This window comes from Xiphias gladius, chromosome 22 (assembly GCF_016859285.1).
Source record: "Xiphias gladius isolate SHS-SW01 ecotype Sanya breed wild chromosome 22, ASM1685928v1, whole genome shotgun sequence".
Classification (NCBI taxonomy): domain Eukaryota; kingdom Metazoa; phylum Chordata; class Actinopteri; order Istiophoriformes; family Xiphiidae; genus Xiphias; species Xiphias gladius.
This window is the reverse complement of record NC_053421.1, coordinates 7,148,600-7,168,180: the sequence shown is the minus strand read 5'-3', so window position 1 is coordinate 7,168,180 and position 19,581 is coordinate 7,148,600. Positions and strand designations below refer to the sequence as shown.

General features: G+C 39.9%; 1 protein-coding gene across 1 annotated transcript in view; it reads left to right on the top strand.

Moving 5' to 3' along the window:
- Positions 1 to 19,581, top strand: part of me1 (malic enzyme 1, NADP(+)-dependent, cytosolic) — an 86,541-nt gene that overhangs the window by 11,085 nt on the left and 55,875 nt on the right. Inside the window, exon 2 of the mRNA XM_040118572.1 lies at positions 18,696 to 18,829. Coding sequence (XP_039974506.1) covers positions 18,696 to 18,829 — 134 coding nt within the window. The remainder of the gene's footprint in view (positions 1 to 18,695; positions 18,830 to 19,581) is intronic.

Here is a 19,581-nt window from a genome sequence, read left to right as displayed (position 1 = left end):
TATACAGTACATGGAGAGTAATGACCCTTTTTTTTTATTACAAGAAAAAGACACACACCAGTGTGTGATTACGACCTATAATTTAGATCAAACAAACAGTGAGATAGAAGGTCAAACCAAACATATGAAATTAAGTTTAAATGGACAGCATACAGAGCTCTTTCTGCCTTGATCACTCCTCATTTTGTTGTCAGCATGCTTTTTCTCAGTGCTCCTATCTGACAGCATTTTTAGCAGAGTGCAAAAATGTTGATAGAGAAAACACAAGCTATCTTTCTGATGAATGCGTTTGGCCGTCTGAACAAAGTTTGAGTACCATAGTGCTCAGCCCACTAATGACCAAATTTGTTTCGGAACAAGAGTGCACATGCAGGTCTTCCACGGCACATTTATTTGGAGGCATTCGCTGGGAAAAGCTTAGTGAGGCTGTAGGATTCTGAGAAGAGATGGATGGGAGCTGATGTGTGCTCCTTCTCTTCCTGCTGAGAGGAAGGGATAGATTTAAAGGGTTTTATTTGTAGGACAGGGCTTTTTGAACCCTGATATGGCTGCCATCATAGCAGGAAGCAGATGGGGGGAATTTGTCTTTTGCTGAGAAAATGTACAGGATTTTGAACACAATATAGCAACCTATTACTATGTGGCTTCACACTGAATACAAACATTCAAAAGTGTGAGCTTACATGGACAAAAAAATGACACCGATCAGTTATTTTGCTTCATAGTTAGTTAGTTAATGATTAACAGTCCATTTTAGGTTATCATACCATTTCTTTTATTCCATTTCACTTGCCTTCATTGAAACATTTAGAGGCATGTGACCTTTTACTGAACTGTGTTTTCTTCAGAAGTAGATTGAGATAAGCCATTGTGAGATATCTACTGTATTGAAGTGTCAGAGCTTTTGTCACTAAGTACAAATTAAAAACTATACTAACTTGGAGAAAAATATTTGTTGAACTCGCTGGCCCATTTTCTGGCTTTGTACAACCTGCATATTGAGGCATTGTTTCCGTTCTGCTCTAGAAATTATTAACAGTTTCTTTGTGTGTTTCATGTGACATCCATGGCCAATACAGTCCTGCACTTTTTCCTTTGCTGTTTATAAAAAATGGACTGTAAGCGAATGTAAAGATTAGACACGGATTATAAATTTTAACCTTCCTGAAGCAAACTATTTGCAAGGTGAGTTGAAAGGCTCAGACAGCTGTTGTTCTATACAAGTATGGGATTTAAAGTAAATAAATGTACAGGCCTTTTTATAAATGTTAAACATTGTGTACATTGTACATTGTTTGTCTGGCACTTCATGCAGGCGGTCTGGTTTTTCTCCCTGTGCCAGGTTTATTGGGCACAGTGTACAGTTTTGTCTGTCACTGAGCACTGATCTACTAACAAGGAGGAGAAAGACAGGAGAAAATGAGCTGTCTTCGATGGCCTCTAAGGCACTACAAGATAAAGGCTAATACACATTCATTATGGAAGAAATGGAAAAACAAGAGCTAGAGTTAAACAGAAGACATTTTGCAGTAGGAGTTGGTGATATGGATAAAATCCACTATCACAGTACATGTAATGTTAGATCACAATATCGATATAACTCCTCTCAAAAATCACTTGAGAAACCTTTTATGGATAACATTACAGTAAATAACAGAAATGTCTGTCTTGGTTAACGTAGCAAATTAAGTACCTGACAAATTAAGGGCATTTACCAGGGCATTTCATTTTCATGGCTTCAAGAGACCATGAAAATACTTTTCACCAGATCCCTAGACCAACGAACCACACACATTTAAGTTTTATGCTTTTTCCTGTGCAGGAAATGCTTCTCGATTCGGCAACTGGCTGCCAATGACAGGTCATTTTTCTTGTGGAAGACGACTGATGAAATGGATGAAAGCAGCTATCATGTGCTTTCCCTACATCACAATGAAACTAGGGCAATGCAATAGGCCTTCTTGACAGAAGACATTTTGACATGCCACTGTTGGAAAAGCACAGGTGTACATAATAAAATTAATAACGGCTGAATTCCATTTAGCTGCTTCAGTTACACTATCTTGGCATTGTGTGTGCTGGCTCACTGTCACGGCTTACTGGGGCACTTGAATAGAACAGAAGCATCCCTAATAATGTGCTTTTCCTCCTTCTATGACAAGTGAGAATGTCTGCTGTGAAAGAAGGCTTCATTTTACTTTCTAAACACTGGATTCAAACTGAAAAATGGCTTAAAGTTTTATAGTCTGGGCTCATCTTGGATTTAACCCAGGACTTCTCATACCAAAAGTAAGAATAATTCCCTTAGACCAAAGAGCCCCACAACTTCACTGTAAGTGTGCTTACCCCTGCAGGACATGCTGCTCTGATCACAAATATATAATAAAACCTACTTAGTGTAGCGATTGCCACAAGTAATAACGTTGCATCATTATAAACTAATGGCTGTACATTTTTTTTGAGGGGGGGGCAGTGTGTGGGTCTATATTACATTATTTATTGTACACTATATCCCTGAGCTTTCTTGTAATTCTGTACAAAAAGCTTTTGACCCATTAGCAAAATGACAAACTTTATTTTTATTTTTTCACTTGGATTTCTCATAGGCGCCTGTGGTAGAAAACTAATACTTTGCCAAATCCCTGTGTGTCGTGTGTTCATATACACTCATGTAGGTTAAAAATGTTAAATGAATAGCAGAAACAAAAATGTCATCTCTCTCCCATTCATGTGGCCTTCTTTATGGCATTTGAGCAGACGTTTGTGTTACCATGAAGTTATTACAGGAGACTTATTGTGGCCATCTGTAATGGAGGTTCCACAAGAGAGGGAACTTCCCCTTTAACACAGTGTAGACCAGCTGTTCAGTGTTTCAAGGTTCCCCTCAATACACCAGGTAAACACACACACACACACACACCCTCTTATGTTCTCTTACACACACACACACACACAAACACACACACACACACACACACACACACACACAATTTTATGCACATGCATTCATTCATGCATGTGAGCAAGCCAGCACATACAAAATAATTTAAACCAGGTTGTGCAAGGTTTTCCATAAATAAACCTCCCATTCACGCTCTGTGTACAATTAGGACCATTTAAGAAAACCTTCACCCTCTTTTCAGCGAGAGAAAGCACTTAAGGCCTTCATTTGTTTTTGACTAATTCTGTCAGACTTTCGCTAATCAGGGGTCATCCTAACTGTTCCGCCTGCTCCATTAAATAATCTGACGTGCTTTCCAGGCTCTGCTTTCATAGGAATCCCTGATTGAGCTATTTCCAAAGCCACACAGATAATTGTATTTCTTATGCTTGTCCCCATCTTAAACATTAGCAGATATACAGTAAGACCAACCAGGACTGTAAGCAGAAGACATTTATTTGTAGGGGAGAGGGTCAGAGAAATCAGCACTGTTTGATGGGAAGTTTGACAACAGTGTAAAGAAAATAGTCACAAGCAGCTAAATTGGTTAGTGAGGTCACATCCAAGATGAAGGGAACAGGTTATCATACTGCTAAAGTAACCTCAAGAAACTACTTAACCTCTACTGTCTCAAGGGGCACTGCAACCTGGTAGCAAAGGGTGAATCCTCTTTTTAAAGGAAATTAAAGTTTTTACAAGTATGTCCGATGTTGGAGACCAGTACAGTGAAAAGTTGGATTCAACTATGATCACTGTTCATGTATTTACAGTCCATACTACTGTGGAATTATGAATTATATATATTAGATATATATAGATAGATATAGATCGATATTGATAGATAGATATCTATCTATCTATCTAGAGATAGATATATATATAGATATAGATATAGATATATCTATCTATATATCTATATATATATATATATAGATATATAGATATATGGCTATTAGCATAAAAATAAAGCAATGTACTTCACAATTTTGTATTAACATGAAATTATACAGGATGATTCTACCAGCTGATGTCAATCAACTCTCAATTTTGACTTCTAATATTTTACAACAAAAAAAGCAAAATGTTTCCTTTTAATAGATTTGATACTTTATGTATATGTATTTATTTTTTGTTGGGTTGTTTTCCTCCATTTTACCATCATATACAATTTGAAAAAATATTTTTACACAGCTGTGAGTTCCTTTTCCATCTTCATTGGACATTGCATTGTGGGATAATTGTGTCAATCAACACTCTAAAAAATCAAGAGATTAAAAGGATCAGACTTATAATATTTTACATTTTTCTTATTGCCAACAAATGCCATGAAAAGACAAAGACCAACAATGAATTGAACCTACTAACAAGTATTGCTTCTGTAGCTAAGGCCTGATACAGTGTATCTATGTGCCATAGAGTTCCACTGTGTATAACGGGACTTAGGTCACGTTTCTCTGAGGCCATATGCAAGCTGCCCTGTATCCACAGCAGGATGACTGTTTGAGGAGAGATGGCTTTCTTATGTTGCTGCTGTTTCCACTTGATTGCTGATGCCTATAAAATTTATATAGTGTAGGATGACTGCTATGGCCATTAGGAACAATGCGTGCAGTGATGCCATTAGACTTGCTTCCTTCAAATCAGGAAATGCATTCCTGTGAAGCGTGGGCCCAATATGTAGCTTTTTAAAAAGATGTGGTTTAAGTTTACCATGAAATTTGCAGAATTTGCCTTTTTGAAATCCAAGAACATCTGCAGGCAGACTGCATATGGGTGTATAATTCAGATGACTGACAGGGACACTGGTTCCCATAGTATGAGATACATCCCATCATTCAGTGCAACAGCTGGATGATTGACAGCAGCCGTGATCTGAAGCTCACACACACGCCTTTCTAAGTGGTTGCTAGAAGGAGATAGAGGGCTAGAGATAATATATGGGTGAGGGGGACAAATATTTCTGGGGAGACTGGAGAGATTTAAAGGGGATGGGTCAATAGTTTGAGTTTGAGGGTCAGTATTTGTGTTGGACAAGAACCAGTCCAGTGCTCACTTCCATTCAGATTCATGGCCGCTGTATATTTAGCAGATTAAACGCAGCAAGCGAGCATAAACTCATGCTTGCATGCATAGACTGGAATTAATAAATGCATAAATTTTGTCAGTCACTCCCTCTATCTCTATTCCGTTTTATCAGTCCTCCAACACATACTTACCCACTTAGTCTACTGAAAATATAAGAGAGCACCTCGGGTTGTGTAAAACTAAGCAGCATCAGTGATGGATTAATGGTTGAATTAGATGACTAACAGTCATTGATAAATCTTTCAAATAGTTAGCAAAAAGTACTGGATAAATAATGAAAAGTTAGCTAAAAGTAATGGATTTAGTTTTAAATATAGGTAACTATTGGATAAATACTGGATTAGCCAAAATTAAGGGATAAATAGATGAAATAGTTAGCTAAAATGAATAAATAACTATCTAAAAGTATTGGATAAATACGTTGTACTAATAAGGTAATAGAAAACTAGTTTAACTAGCTAAAAGTAGCCAGATGGATAAATGGTTAAAATGGAAAAGTAAAAGTAGTGGAACAGTTAAAGTTGTACTGTTGATAAACAGAAGATAAACAGAAGAAAATAGAAGAAATAAATAGCTAAAAGTAACAGACAGTTCAAATTATTATCTGAAAGTAATAGATAAATGGCACTAAACTTCAGCCACTAGTCGTACAAATGCAAATATTGACAATTTAGGTCTATGAAGAGAATATTATAGTTTATAATGTTATAAAATCCAGTTTAAAATCGCTTCCAATGAACACATTTGGAAAATGACTGGTGGTGTTGATGAAGAGTTACTTCTATTAATCTGACAATCTAAAAAAAAAAAGGTTGGGAACCACTTGTACTATATACTGTATATGGTATGCTTCCTAACCACCAGTTGACAACGATGTTCACACAGACTATGATCTTAATAACACTCTGCTGTCTGCCCCATACATTAACCAAATCCCATTCTTTTCTCATTCTCCTTCTCTTTCCTTTTCATTCTTCCTTCCATTCTCTTCCACCTCCCCTCCACCTTACTTCCTTGCTCTCTTAAGCCTCTTCTCTCTCTCACTCTTTCACACCCATGCCTTCTCAGTCTATCACCTCTCATCTCCCCAAAGCTGCCCATGAGCGAAACAAAAAAAATGTTCTGGTCATGTTTCACGGTACTCTGTGAAGGGGCTGTCTAAACCCTTCTCCTATCGCTGCGTGAGAACATTGACATAGCAAACCTGAGGAGGCTGTTGTGGTAGAAACTCACTTTTGAGGAGTCGGTGGGTGTCTCGTGAGTTGGGTTGTCACTCCCACAGCCAGAGACACAGGAGTGGGATCTAGTTGGTGTCATGTCTGCTGTCTTTTTTCAATTACAGTCATCTATTCAGTGTTGCATCTATGTGAAATCTCAATATTTTCAGAAGTTTTCTCATTTTTGTACACTAATTACTTCCAAAAAACTTTGAAAACTTGCTGCATTTACACTTGAAGAACAGCATCATCTTATTGTTTTGTACTGTAAGCTTTATTTTTCCTCCAAACCAGTTCAGTCTCCTACCTTCTGCTCCTGTGGCACTGGCAGTGAACATTTTATATGTAGCAATTTAGATTGTTGGAAAACAGATAATTCCTAACACATAAGGGTATTATGAAGACAGGTCCTCCAGTCTGGACAAGCCCAGTGTGGTGTGGTTATGTTTACGTGTCAAGGTGTTAGTCTCCTCTGTTTCCCTCTTTGCTGTTCCAAAAGGGGGTGAACTGTTTCCTTTGACACAAATGGAGACAAACTAGTGGAAGAAGACTGAGAAAGCCTTGAATGTATGCGCTCTAAGATTTGAATAATAGAATTCCACTATTTCACTCTGATCCAGTGGTCACAGTACTATATACTAAAGCAGCACTATAGCATCATATGGTATCTCAAAGTGCAATGAGAGGATTCTGCTTCAGAGTTGGGGACCTGTAGTCTGGCAAAGATTTAACCAATTTGGATTGGTTTATTATGATCTGGCAAGGCCGTGAGTAAATGTGCTAAAGAGAGATGCAATTTCAAGATAATTTACAGTTTTTTGTAGCCTGGTCATCAGATGAACCCTCAAGAATAAGAAAAGTTTTAAGCACTACATTTTTCTGTTTTTTTTTTTTCATGAATATAGCTAGCTAACGAGCTATGCAGGAATATGACATATCCATTCTCAATCCCACCTACTAAACTCTTATTGGCAGACTGTTTCTCCAACTGGCACCAGACCTATTTAAATGGAAACAACAAATCTGAGATATGGGTGGCGATTTGGAGGTTTAGAACAAGGCTAGGGTCTTTGTTCTTTGATCAGACATCAACAGGAACACATCTGATTAGAATAATGCGGCTCCACTGAGGTATCAGTGTTCCAAAACAAATGTCTTCAAACATTCTTAATAAATCTACATCTGAATACATTTGGGACACAAATGTGGTTGAATAATAACTTACCTTTCACAGCACCAAATCTAGTTGTAAATGAGAATATGGGAAATGCCTACCATAGTACTTATTGATCTGATACATATCTAACCAGGTTTGATTGCTTGTCATTTGACATTTTTAACTGCCACATAGCTTGCGTGATCTGGTTTTGCGGGCGTGACCGGGTACCCACAAAACAGAAATCAAGTTGCAGGATTTCGGGACCATGTGCACATCCTCATATTTTTATTCAGTGGGTTGAAGTAGACCAGTATCAAATGTGTATTTGTTGTATGAAAGGACTGTAGATCCGTTGGAAGATTCCCTGCTGGTGACCTCACTTGATGGCAAATATGTATTTGGAATGTGCTGAGATGATTTTCTCTATGAGTCCCAGTTTTTGACTGGGACAACTAAAACAATCACGCCTAGTGCAGCTTTAAATGATTCCTCGCTCACAGCTCAAACCACATTTGAGCAGGGAACAGCCTCTGATAGGCTCTGCCTGCTGCATGGTAGATCTTTCCCTCTCTTTCTCTACGTGGCAGCACCAGAGAGAGGCTGAGCTGAGTGTAGTGGTGGTGTGGTCTGGTGGTTTTGCTGTTATATAACGAGCTTGGTCGGCTGGCTGATCACAGCCTAAAAGAGCTGAGAGTACTGACCCAGTCTTACTGGTCTGCTACGTCCAGTGAACCAGTCCCCCTACCAGCCAGATGCTGGCGGCCTGATCAGTTTATCTTTTGACCTTCATGACAGACCAAACCCTATACCTAACCCTCCCACCTTCTTTATTTTTCCTGTTCTTTTTTTTTTTCATCCTTCAGCCCATCATTTCTCTCATCTGTGGACTCTGTGTCCTCTAATCCCAACTATGATAACTATGGGATAAATCTGTCATTCCACTGGGCTATCCACTCTCTTGCTCCCACCAGCTGTTTTTACAGAGTCTAGACACACATGCCGCTGTTGATAAAACAAGAAGACGCCATGGTTTGCAGCTTGACAATGAGGAAGTCGGTTGAGTGTGGGTCTTCTCCTGCATTAGGATTAAATTGACTCACTATTCATCCTTTTCGTTCTTAATGAGGATTCAGGGAAGCTTAGTGTGTAGTGTGTTTATGAAGCATCACGGGGTATGTACTTGTGTGTACACTGTAAGTCCGCATGCATAAGCATAAGGCTGTTTCTGTTTAGGAAGATTTCACTTAAATCTGCATCACTATTTTTGCAACGTGTGTGTGTGTGTGTGTGTGTGTGTGTGTGTGTGTGTGTGTGTGTGTGTGTGTGTGTGTGTGTTTATAAACACTAGAGCGGGGATGGAGAGGGGAAGGCATATGACTCACTCTTTCCTCCAGCTGTTGGCAAGAGTCTTCCCCCAGTGCGGGTCACTGTCAGCCAAACCAGCGAACTCATCAGGAGCCTTCCTGTGATAGCAAGTTTCTAATTCAGTTTCTGCTGACTATCAATATTTACTGGTCTCCTGCGTGAGCTTTAGTTTCCAAATGGGTTTACTTCTCATGTCTGGGGCACATATTGTATTCAAGGTTAAGACTAAAGACGTTAACGTGGGCATGTCTGAGACCTCGAGGCAAGAAACCTCTTTACTTTACTGCCAAGTCCAAATTCCCATTTTATTGTTTTTTTCTTTTTCTTGCATAGATACATTCTTTTTTGCTGATTGCACCAATTCATATGATAAACTGAGATGCTACTGTTTTGCTGCACCTCTAGCTGTCTTTTGCTGGAGTCCAGGGTTCACTGCGGGAGAACACGTGGCAGTAATAGTGGGGTAGAATAGATGGCGCTGATGGCGGTGTTTATGGGAACAACCTCAGCACTGCTTTGCTCCCTGTTTGGTCAGCTGCAGAGAGGTTGCTGGTCTGAAGAGCTCTGACATCACCCTCAGAAGTGAATCCAGTTACACTGGTACACGGTGTAAAAACAGCGTGGGTGAGCTCAACCGCTGTAAATTACTTTCTCACAGTCCAGTCAATGTTACGCAAATTTCAGCCCCCCGCAGTTTCATTTAAGCTTTATCCAAAGTCAACTTTTGTATTGGCAGCCATTGAAGAAACTCTTCTATGTGCTGCCAGCACAAAAATTTTCGGCAAAAATTCAATAAAGAATTCATAGTACATGCCATGGTGCCATGCCAAGAAGTAAATGAATGCTTTTCTTTGAGTACAGTGGATCATTTAATTTGGTGGATTTTTGCCTACTGACAGTTTTTGTCCCATTCTGTGCCATCTCTATGCTTCAGACTGTGAATCAACCTCACCCAAAGTATCAGCGTCACACAATCAATTTCCTGTCTTTAAAATGTCGATTAAAGACCTACATTAACACCATTTATAGCTTTTCAGTGTGACTGATGTGGTTTACCTGTCTACAGTGTAATGTGCCTGCCCATTTAGTTTTTTCTTTGTTCTGTTCTAAACCTTATGAAACACTCTGGAGCACTTCGTATTTAGGTGCCTTATACTGTAAGTACTGTTGAGTTGACCTGAATCATTAAGTTCAACATTCAGAGAAACATCTTTAAAAAAAGCTGTGGTGCAATATGCAACATGTGCAACAATGAATGCAAGACAGATGAACAAGGGCACACAGGGTTAAGATGGCTAACACTAGGCACCACTTTCAGCAAGCGGTTTTACTGATAAACAAGTCATACAAGAAGGCCATCTCTTTTAGTGCCTCAGCTCTCCCTTATGAAAAGAAAGCACTCCCTCTCCCACACAGCTTTGAATAGAGAAGTGCTTTGTGGCCACACACATCTCTGCCAGGCCCATATCGCAGTGCCAAACATTTGAGCCCTCTCCCCGTTGAAGGCCTGTGTGCTTTTGTCTCCATGTCTGATCTGCAACTGTGGCTGAGAGGTTCAATGGGGAAAGGCCTTCCTATCATGTTAGGCTCAGGACTCTCAATAGGGGTTGTTTCTCCCAGACCAGAGGGCACTTCCATTGAGGCTGCAGCTCAGCGATCACACAGGGAAAGAGAAGGGGTGGAGTGAGGCAACATCCAATTGTTTGACAGATTTTTATATGGGAGTGGGATTTTCATGTCAGTGGGTAAATGGCTGTGAGCAGGAAGGTCCCCCTCCCTCTTAATGTCTTATCTGGGAATCTCACAATGAATCAGTCGTGGCTTTGTGTGGAATTACATCATTTTAAATTTTCCCAGAGAGTGGGAAGGTTTTCCTTTGTCAGCACATTGACAAAAATGTCAATCTAAACCAGTTATTTACACTGATAGTGAGTCACAAAACGTTATGTTTGTTTAAAAAAAAAAAGGAGACAAGTGTAACCACTGAAGGAAGAGATGATTTCATTTACTTCCATTGTGAGAAGTTTCTTTGCTTTACTGCCATAAAGTGTGTTATTTGACCTTGAGTAGTTCTTATTAACAAAATTCTCCAAGTTGCATTAGAAATAGAAATATGAAGATACAGTATATACCACGACATGCTATAGATTTGAGAAATGGTAGAGAATTCTAGATACAGTAGCTATCCTTGTGGTTGCATTTAACCTGTACTATACCAGGAAAGTCTCAATGGAAACTTCTGCAAGGAAGACCTGCCCAAAGCAGTAGCATAAAAAAGCAGCAGACAAAAATACAGTACATACAAAATTAGGCAATGGATTAAAAAATTCTTAATTTTTAAAACAGAGCAGTCATTTATTATAGAATTAATAGTGGTATTAAATTCTGCCAGAAATATCTGATTCATCCATTTGAATATTTTTTTATAGTCTATTCCAAATGGAGGATTTCTTTCTTTCTCTCTGTCAATATATTAGGGACAGACAGCAGGTATACAGTACGTTTTGTCATCTAACAAACTGATTGCAAAATGAAGATAAATGGCATTAGGCCAATGTAAGAGATTTCTCAAATTCATGTAAACATGTGAAAGTGATGTGATGAAGTGCCTTGATTTGGCATGTATTCACTGCCATTTGTTTATTTTATCTATAAAAGGTTTTTTAAATTATTTTTCAAAAACTGTACTTCAACACAATATATTTGAATATATAAATACAGTATATTTACTGACAAAAGTCTGCATTTTTGCCTGAGAGGGACATTTCAGCTATTTAGTATTGGACTCCCACAAAGTTTGCAGACTTGCAGGAGACAGATTTAAAAAAGAATGGTCGAAATCGAGGCAGCACAGTACGAGCTATTCCAATGTTTTGTACTACTATAGGTCAAACTCCAGAAATACTGAGTCCTTCGTTTCCCGTAATACAACAGGATGTAACCTCTCATTAGACTTGCCCTTCCCTTCTCCTACACACCCATGTCTTTCACACTTCATGCTTCCATAATGTATTACACAGGCTTTATGTTTATTAAGGTGTAGTTTCCAGGCCAAGCTGAGACAACCTTGATGACACCATTAGGGGTTCATATCTGACACTTTTCAAAGTTTCTCTACATTCACTTAGGGAACTTCTGCTTTATGAACCATATTTATATTGTGATAAGGAACCCACTCTTACAGTGGCATAAAGGAATTTAACTCTTTCCAGATCAGGGGAAACTGTAACTGTAATGAAGGGAGTGGCTCTGCCGTCAGCCTCCATACAGGCCAGCTGTTAGACAGAGCTCTGTGTGGTTGTGGCAGAGAAAAATTAAAAGGTTAAGGTTGCAGAATGTTTAACTGTCTAAATCTTTATGCAGAAAAGTGGAACAAACCAACCCTTTGAACTCCTTGGGAAGCACAGAAAGGTATTTTGTTGGTTTCAAAAGAACCTGTATGCTAGTGTCCCCGTTTGGTGCTTTGGTGAACTAATTAGCTGTTTCCTCTCGGCTGAATGTTCTGGGGTGGGCATGGCATTAGTCTGAGGTTAAGGGGTGGCACTGCCCAGTGGTTAGATTACAGGTTTGGTTTGTTACCACGGCTTCTGGAACATGCAGCTGTGGGAATCACATGTGTTGGCACAGGGTGCGGGCACTTCAGATGTGGTCAGGGACATGTGGAAGCTTTCTAGGGTTTATCCTGCCCAGCCCAGTTTAGAGCTCCAGAGGGAAGAGTGAGCAGGCATTACAACAGTCAGACATTTGAAAACCAGCATTCAGACAAACAAACATAGGGATGGTTTGTGTAGACACACGTGTGTGTTTGTGTGCATTTTTTTGAGATTTTGGCTTTGGATGTGTGGGTATGTATGTTTGTCACTATACTTATACACTATACAAAAAATACAGTTAAGAAAAATTCTGACAACTGTTTTATTTATGATTGAGAAATCTCTGAATCATCTGTTTCATGTTTGGCTCATTTAGGTTCATACTTCACAATTACAAGCCAACCAGGGACTGTTAACATATTTAACAAGGCGACAGAAGCATATATGAGTGGCAGGTTAGAGATTTTTGCTTCTAGGGGAGCAGACATGCTGGGTTGACTTTTAGAGCCTTTTTTTTTGCCTTACTAAAGGAGACAGCACACCAGATTTTAATGCACTGCTTCAGATGTTCTTGGTGTGGAACTATCAGAACCTTTCAACAGTGAGATGAAAGCTTCCCCCTCACCATCTCTGATCACCATTCTTGCAGTATATTTACCCAGGCCTATGTTGAGACAATGTCTTTCCTGATTGCCTAAGAAGGTCGACTGATGGACATGTTTACTTAGAGTCCAACAGACAGGACCTTAGAATTGGAGAGATTGGCAGTTCTATTTAAATGCTGAGGACGAGGGCGTTGCAAAGCCAATATTAAAGTCAAAAGTCAAAGTGATGTTAAAAGTGGCGTCACTGGTTCCCACGCTTTCCCAGCCAAACTCTATGAACCGTGCACTGCTAAGTTTTCTTGCCATGAACCCCATCCCCCCCCTGCTTCTTTCTCCCTCCATCACCAGTGCCTGGCCCTGACCCAACCAGCCGTGTTTTCAATCATGAAGTCACTCTACAGGCCAGGCTTCCCCCCTCTATATGGCCAAGCTGCATTCTACTTTGTGGGGGATGTTAATTGGTCTTTTTGGGCCCAAGTGCATAATGGTATGTATTTCACATGTGACGCCGGCAGCCTTTGAGGGCCCATAGTGCTGTGGACAATTGTTCTCAATGAAGCATGGTACACTTTCATGGGTACTTTCATTCAAATTCACTGGCTTTGATATACAGTAATGATCTATTTTTAATCTCTCTTACATGTTTTCTTCTTCAGTCTTTTTCTTTTTAGACCACCTGTGTAACATAAAGTGAACTGATTGATCAATAAATTGGTTTATACAAACCCATTTCAGACCCAACAACAAAACATCTGTCTAGCATAGCACCTGCCTGGTTTTTGATTAACATATGAAAACAATACAAAATACAATTGAATACAAGTGAAACAGGAAAAAAAAAAACCTTAACAGCATGAGCACCACAGCGTGCAGCCTATAGACACACACCTAACACACACACGCAAAAAGGAGAGCGTGCACAGTTGTAGCACGCTGTGCACTGTGAGCCTTGTGAACCATGAAATCCTCCCCTATCTGCTGGAGGTTCAAGTTCTTTACTTGGACATTCTCAGGGATTGTGAGGTGTGACAGGGATCGTCACAAACAGCAGAGATGCTGTGCACTCCTCACTCTAAGCAGAGGATCCCTAAGTGAATGTAGAAGTCACTGGTGGAGGATCCACTATCAGCATTTTAGTCAGTCCCAGCATGCAACTGCTGGTCAATCAGGACTTTGGGCGTGTTCGGTTTGGGTCATCTAATATGCTCACCGGGTGATACATCAAATTAGTGATTAATTAAGAGGGGTGCAAACTTTTTTTTAAACTATTGCTGAGGTATAATAAGGCTAACTTTTACATAACCCTTAATGATCCTAGTTATTCTTAATGGTACTGCACTGTCCATTTTTTTGTACTGCTCTCATGAGGCTAGGGCGTCCCAGGGCTGGACTGGCAACAAAAAGCAGCCCAGGACTTTGCTGTCAAGCAGCCCCAATTCGACACACCAAATTCGAACTGACACAACATGTTTGTTGATCGACAAATCATTAATTAAAAAAAAACAACACAATTTGTTAATTTGTATTGTTTTTTTAGGCAAATATGTAAAAATGATTAAACTCTTCCAAGGTTTTTCTCCTCATGTTTGTGTCTACAGAAATCAAAAATTCATAGTTGAATTCATTATCAGAATTCTTTAAAATATTGCAAAACCATCAACAGTGCTTAAACACAGAACTAAGAACTTGCAGACTCAGTCCATAGGAGAGTTACACTACATATTCAAACGTAGCACTATATATTCACAACGGTTTTTGTTTGTGATTTCTTGTCTGAAGAGTATAGTGCAAAATGTTGGCGTGTCATTTGTCTGAAATCCTACCATGAATGGTGAGAACATAACAAGACAGAAAAAGATACTTGAAAGGTGCACACAGACCTCTCTGGCATGTGGCTCAGATATCTGGTTTGTTACTCATCATGGATGACGGACTCTTAATGTCCATTTGGTTGCCCAGCTTTCGGTCACAAAGAGAGAAAAAAAGACAGAACAAAATCATCCGTTAAAAGGTAAAATAAAATCTGCGTGTTTACCTGCAGTTTTTTTTTTAACATAAAATGGGATATGTATTACATTTCCTGATTGTAAATTCATAAATAACAGATGTCAGCATTTGGAGTGTGCCACTGTTTTATGCCACAAAACTACAGTATGTGTACAGACAGTGACTTTTTAATGCAAAGGAAGACTGAGAAAAAACTATGTTAAGTTGTCGGGAAGCGGTGCATCATCATCATCATCATCATCATCATCATCATCATCATCATCATCATCATCATCATCACCTGCAGACTGCTTAAATAAGTCCGTTATCTTAATAAACTTTGTGGCATCAGCCAGCAAAGCCTTTTTCTATTTTTTGCGCACCTTCCCTGCACTGCTGGCAGTGGGTTTTTGTCTCTCTATCCATGTTTCGGCAACGAGTGCTAAATACTTTTAACGAGTACTTGATATTTTCATTTGTGATGGCAACTGCTACCTGCTATTACGGATTGCACCAGCTACGTTGCTGCAGCTAAGATGACCTATTGAATATCTGTATATAGGATATATAAAACCAGGGTCGGGAAAATAAGACCGGCCTACCAGGAAAAGTCCCGAACTTCCCGATGGCCAGTCCGCACTGGGTGGTCCATATAGGAGTCCAAACTGAAGAGAAGAGTGAGATTGAATTCTAAGGAGTTTGAGAGTAGTGTTAACACTGGAGAAGTAAAATGTAGGAACAAATTTCTGTGTGTGCTGATTATAGATCTGCATGCCCATATGTGTGCAACTCAGTTCAGTTATTCTGTGCAAGTGCTGCAAAGAGGGCTGTTTGTCCCAAAAGGAAGTGTGCGTCAGCATGAACAAAGTGTGCTGAACAAAGTGGCTCATGCATGCCTATTTGTGTGGGTGTACGCGCTAAGTGTGTGTTTGTGTGTGTGTCTGTTTTTCTTTTCTCAGCATTTCAGTATTCAAGAATGAGTTGTGTCGGGAACGACCATTCTTCTCACAGGAAAAGTATAAGAGAATGGAAGAGTGCTACAAAGTGCCACTATCTCAGCTAATGAACAGTGTGAGTCTTTGTGAGGAATGAATCTCATTTTATAGCTTCACATTCAGCTCAGTTTGCCTCATGTATTTTAAGACTTTTCTCCATATATTCCTCATGGTCAGCTGTGGCAGACGGTAGAGCAGCGGTACGTCCCAAATACACATGGAGTCTGAAGTGAACAGCTGGCTCTCTGAAAAATAGAAAATCTTTTTTGATAATTGGGGAAGGTTGTAATTCAGAGCTGCTTCTGCCTATTTGAGGTCCGTTAAGTACAGGCCACTTTGGGCCTCGGCAAATGACAGACGGATCGGGACTCGTACTTTAGTATCTAAAATAACCGATGCCCGTTTTGCAGTCAAGCCTAGATAACTTAGTACTGTGAACCAAACATTGTTTGTTGGGATTTATCTTTGCATGTTATTCTGTGCTAACCTATTTAGTAACATACAGTAAGCCGGGATAGACTGTAGACAATAAGAAAACACAAAACCCTTGTCTTTCAGATGTTCTGCCAAAAAGTAAATGGTGAATTTTGCTTCTTTTCCTTGTCCTACTTTCAGGGATCATTGAGATTAAATCTAAAATCAGCCGTTTGTAAGCTGTTTGCTTGTTATTCAAAATAATGTAAGTCTAATAAGGTTTGGTAGAGTGTCTGTGGACAGCATTGATGGTTCGTCTGACATCAGAACTGCCAAATTTTAGTCCAAATGCCTTATTTTGTGTTGTATGCTTTTCTACTTCCTTCTAATAGAGCGTCTCGTGTGATCAAGTACATTTTTTTTTTTTTAAAACCTCAGAACTGTTTTAACACAGCCAGATACACAGAAAGTGCTGGTGGCTTGGACAGGCTTTAAATTGTGGTGGCAGGGCCAAGCATCCATGAATGGGATCCAAAACAGAGACATTTACAGCACAGCTTTGCTTCTGTCCCAGCAGTAAGCAGCAGTAGCCGGCATGTTGAGGCTGAGGCTTTACCGGGTCGCTTGTCTGTTGTAGATGAAAGGATTAAAAATGCAAACCACATCATCCCTGATTTGCAGAGAATAGTAGAGAATGCTGTTCCCATTTTAAATATGGACTCACTGCTTGTACAGGGTGCTTTGGGGACAGATTTTATACTTTTTAAGGGCAGATAAGGTGCAGCTGAAGTACCTCAATCTCACACTATCACTTTTTGATGTCACATTAACTTACAATAGCTTTCCTTAGTAAGATCATTGTCTCCTTGGTGGAATAACCTCACAGGTCAGAGGTCAGACTCTTCAGGGTTAAAACGGTGACACTGTGTGCAAGTTTTTTTAATATTCACGTTCAGAGGTCAGGGGTGAGGAAGATAAAAGCCAAAGTAAAGGTCAAAGTGAAGCAGGCCATTAGTCAGGGCCTTGCTGTGTGGGTATTTGCGTGTGTCTTTGAGGATGAGCAGGGGTGAAAGCAGACGTCACACCAGTGTGTGAGCTAATGGTAGCCTCTCTGAACACAGATTGGCTGAGAGGAAGCCCCTCTGAGAGCAAACACCCTGACAGAAAAGAGGACACATTTGACCCGCTGCCTCTCTCATCACTCAGGAATGTTTGAACAGAAAGGATTGGTGAATATTTTCCTAAATATCCATTTGTTCTGAGTTCAAACTGAGTTTTCAGAGTGTTCCTGAGTCGGGGAGGTAAATAACAAAAGTGCAGCAAGATTGACCATGATAAGGATTGCTTTACAAGCACGAAATAAAATATCACCAAAAATAACACAGAATTTGTTGTATTGCAATGTTATTTTATTTTATTTTATTGTGGTTTAATGTATAAGTACCAGACTACACACAATGGAGATCCCTCGTTAACATTTCATACCTAATTTCTTGGACTGTCCAGACAGCACTGACCCTAAGTAAAAGTATACGATAAGAATTACCGGCAAAATCTATTTAAATAACAAAAATTAAAGAATTCATTGTGCTCAATGGCCCTTTTCATGGTGTAATTTACAGTGTGTGTAAATAAATATATAATGATTAATAACTGATGCATTAATATGTGAGCAACATTTTGTTGTAGTTGGTTGAGGTGGAGCAGATTTGAACTACTTTATAAAGTGTTGTACAGTTTAACCTGCAGTTAAGTACTTGTGTAAATGTACTTTTCACTGCTGTCGGTGAGCTGACATGAAACAAATAAGAAGCCTCAGCATATGATAATCATGCAAGAAAAAGTCTGTCACCCATAGACATGGAAGAAGGTAGCAAAACTGAGAAAAAACAAATCCTAATAGATTTTGAATAGAATCTCTTGTTTTGCAGCTTCAGTGAGGATCAACCACTTCAATGACTGATCCCAGGTTACCTCTACCTGCCATTTTAATGTTCCTGAGTTTGCCTGACCGAGTCTCCAAAGACTCTACAGTCCTGTGTTGTATATGAATCTGTCAGTCATGGAGGACTTGGAAATCTAAAAGTTGGTGAAACAGGCATATGCCTTCATATATTGGAGGCCACTGGCTTTGACACTAAAATCAGCTGGAAAAACACATTGGGAAGGCCAGCACGACTCGCCCTGGGAAGTCTAACAGCTGCTGAAATCACCTATGGGTGAGGTGCCCTTGAGCAAGACAGTTAACACCCAGTGCTCTTCACCCTCTCTGGATATCCCTGTCTATGCTAAGATGGTGGAGGATAATGGAATTGGTTTGTGTGTGTGTTTGTAGGGCATGGCTTTCTCCCTGGAGGAGCGTCTCCAGCTTGGAATCCATGGCCTGCTGCCTCCCTGCTTTGTCAGCCAGGACATCCAGCTGCTCCGAGTGCTCAAGAACTATGACATGAAGAGAGATGACTTAGACAGGTAAGATAACCACAGACGAAAATCTCTTCATGGTGTAGCTCCTATGACTTAGAACCTTATCTTCTATCAGTGCAAATCAGCGGAGTTGAATTTCAGTTGATCCCCATGTGGATTCCCCTGCCTCTGTGTCAGACATCTAACATCTGGAAGCCTTCAAAACATGGGAGGCAGATTAGCGATCAACCCTCCGAGATCTACATCCATCTCCTAACAACATATATTTCTCCGTCTTGTCCCTGTTCTCCTTCATCTGCATCAGAGTATTTTTATAACCACCACAGCGACCAAATGAAAACTTCAGTTCAGTTTTGCATGCTTCATTAGACGCTTAGGAGTTGTAGCTGTTAGCATTATGTAATGACTGTACCACATGCTAACATTTCAGCCTGGGCTGATCAACAAGATCAGGCCTTAAACTGAAGTCATAGCCTGGTTTACCGCTTTGATATATGGTTCAGTGGTTAATGTTATCTGTCTGTGAAATTTCCTCTTATTCCAGTCTCCATCTCTCAGTCAACCGTCCCATCAGCTGTCACTCCTAATGTCAAGGATGAGTGAGTTGCCTGTGAGACTGGATTTAGGGTCAACAGGAACTAGACAGCTTCTTAACAGACGCCTCGTTTTCTACCATAGCAACATGACAGCATCAGCATCTACAAACAGTCATTATGAGCTTGTCATTGCCATTCCCATGCCCTATCCATGTCACTGACAATCTGTTTCCGGGAAATGGAGTGCGTTCCAACTTTGGG